This window comes from Odontomachus brunneus, unplaced genomic scaffold (assembly GCF_010583005.1).
Source record: "Odontomachus brunneus isolate Ranch 3 - 2012 unplaced genomic scaffold, Obru_v1 Obru_scaffold_217, whole genome shotgun sequence".
In the NCBI taxonomy this organism is placed as follows: domain Eukaryota; kingdom Metazoa; phylum Arthropoda; class Insecta; order Hymenoptera; family Formicidae; genus Odontomachus; species Odontomachus brunneus.
This window is the reverse complement of record NW_022639667.1, coordinates 391,292-392,037: the sequence shown is the minus strand read 5'-3', so window position 1 is coordinate 392,037 and position 746 is coordinate 391,292. Positions and strand designations below refer to the sequence as shown.

At 27.9% G+C, this 746-nt stretch overlaps 1 protein-coding gene across 1 annotated transcript in view; it reads right to left on the bottom strand.

Moving 5' to 3' along the window:
* The window catches only part of LOC116852345, a 3,406-nt gene extending 2,668 nt beyond the window's left edge, over positions 1 to 738 (bottom strand). The window contains exon 1 of the mRNA XM_032832614.1: positions 105 to 738. Within this exon, the coding sequence (XP_032688505.1) occupies positions 105 to 584 (480 nt within the window). The 5' untranslated portion in view covers positions 585 to 738. The remainder of the gene's footprint in view (positions 1 to 104) is intronic.
* Positions 739 to 746: the final 8 nt, after the last annotated feature.

Genomic DNA, 746 nt, shown 5'->3' with positions numbered 1-746 from the left:
ATACATGGCAAAGAGTAATATACAGCACCAATTTTATGAGTACCAGTTCGTGAGCCAAGTGGATCATTTACTTCAAATTCATTGTAATAAAATATAAGAGGAATAATTATCCTATTCGGATACTTTTCTTGTAATTTTTTAAATAATTGAGCCTGAATTATATTTGAGATACCATTTGATTCCATTGATAAGTTTCGCATATAATTTAAAATTTGTTGTAAGAAACCAGGAAGAGCAAATAATTTTTGTATTACTGATTTTACAGATATATATTGACCGGTTACATTGGGAGGTACAATCGTGTAATTTGAACCAATTTTTTTCCCGATATTTTGCTGTCCAATTACATACGATTCTGGTTCTATTAAGGTATCTTGTTCTTTAAAATATTTAAATCGTTTGAATTCTGTATCAAGTGATTCAAATGGATTTTCAAATAAGTTAAAAATTTGCTCAATTTTATTCTGGATTACACTATCGTTTGTGATCAAATCTAGAATATTTGGTTTAAGATATGAAAATATTATTTTATTGACAAACATACGTGTAGAATCAACAATTTCTTGTACATGCATTCTATTCATTGACAATTCATTATAAAAGCTAGCTGCAAATTGTGTTGTAATTCTTTTTTTAAGTCGACAAAAGTCTGCTCAGTGTTGTCAAAATTATAAGTAAATTCTTCTTGACTCACAAACAAATCGGAAGTAAAAATATCAAAATCTCTGTTATCATTTGTGGCTGAT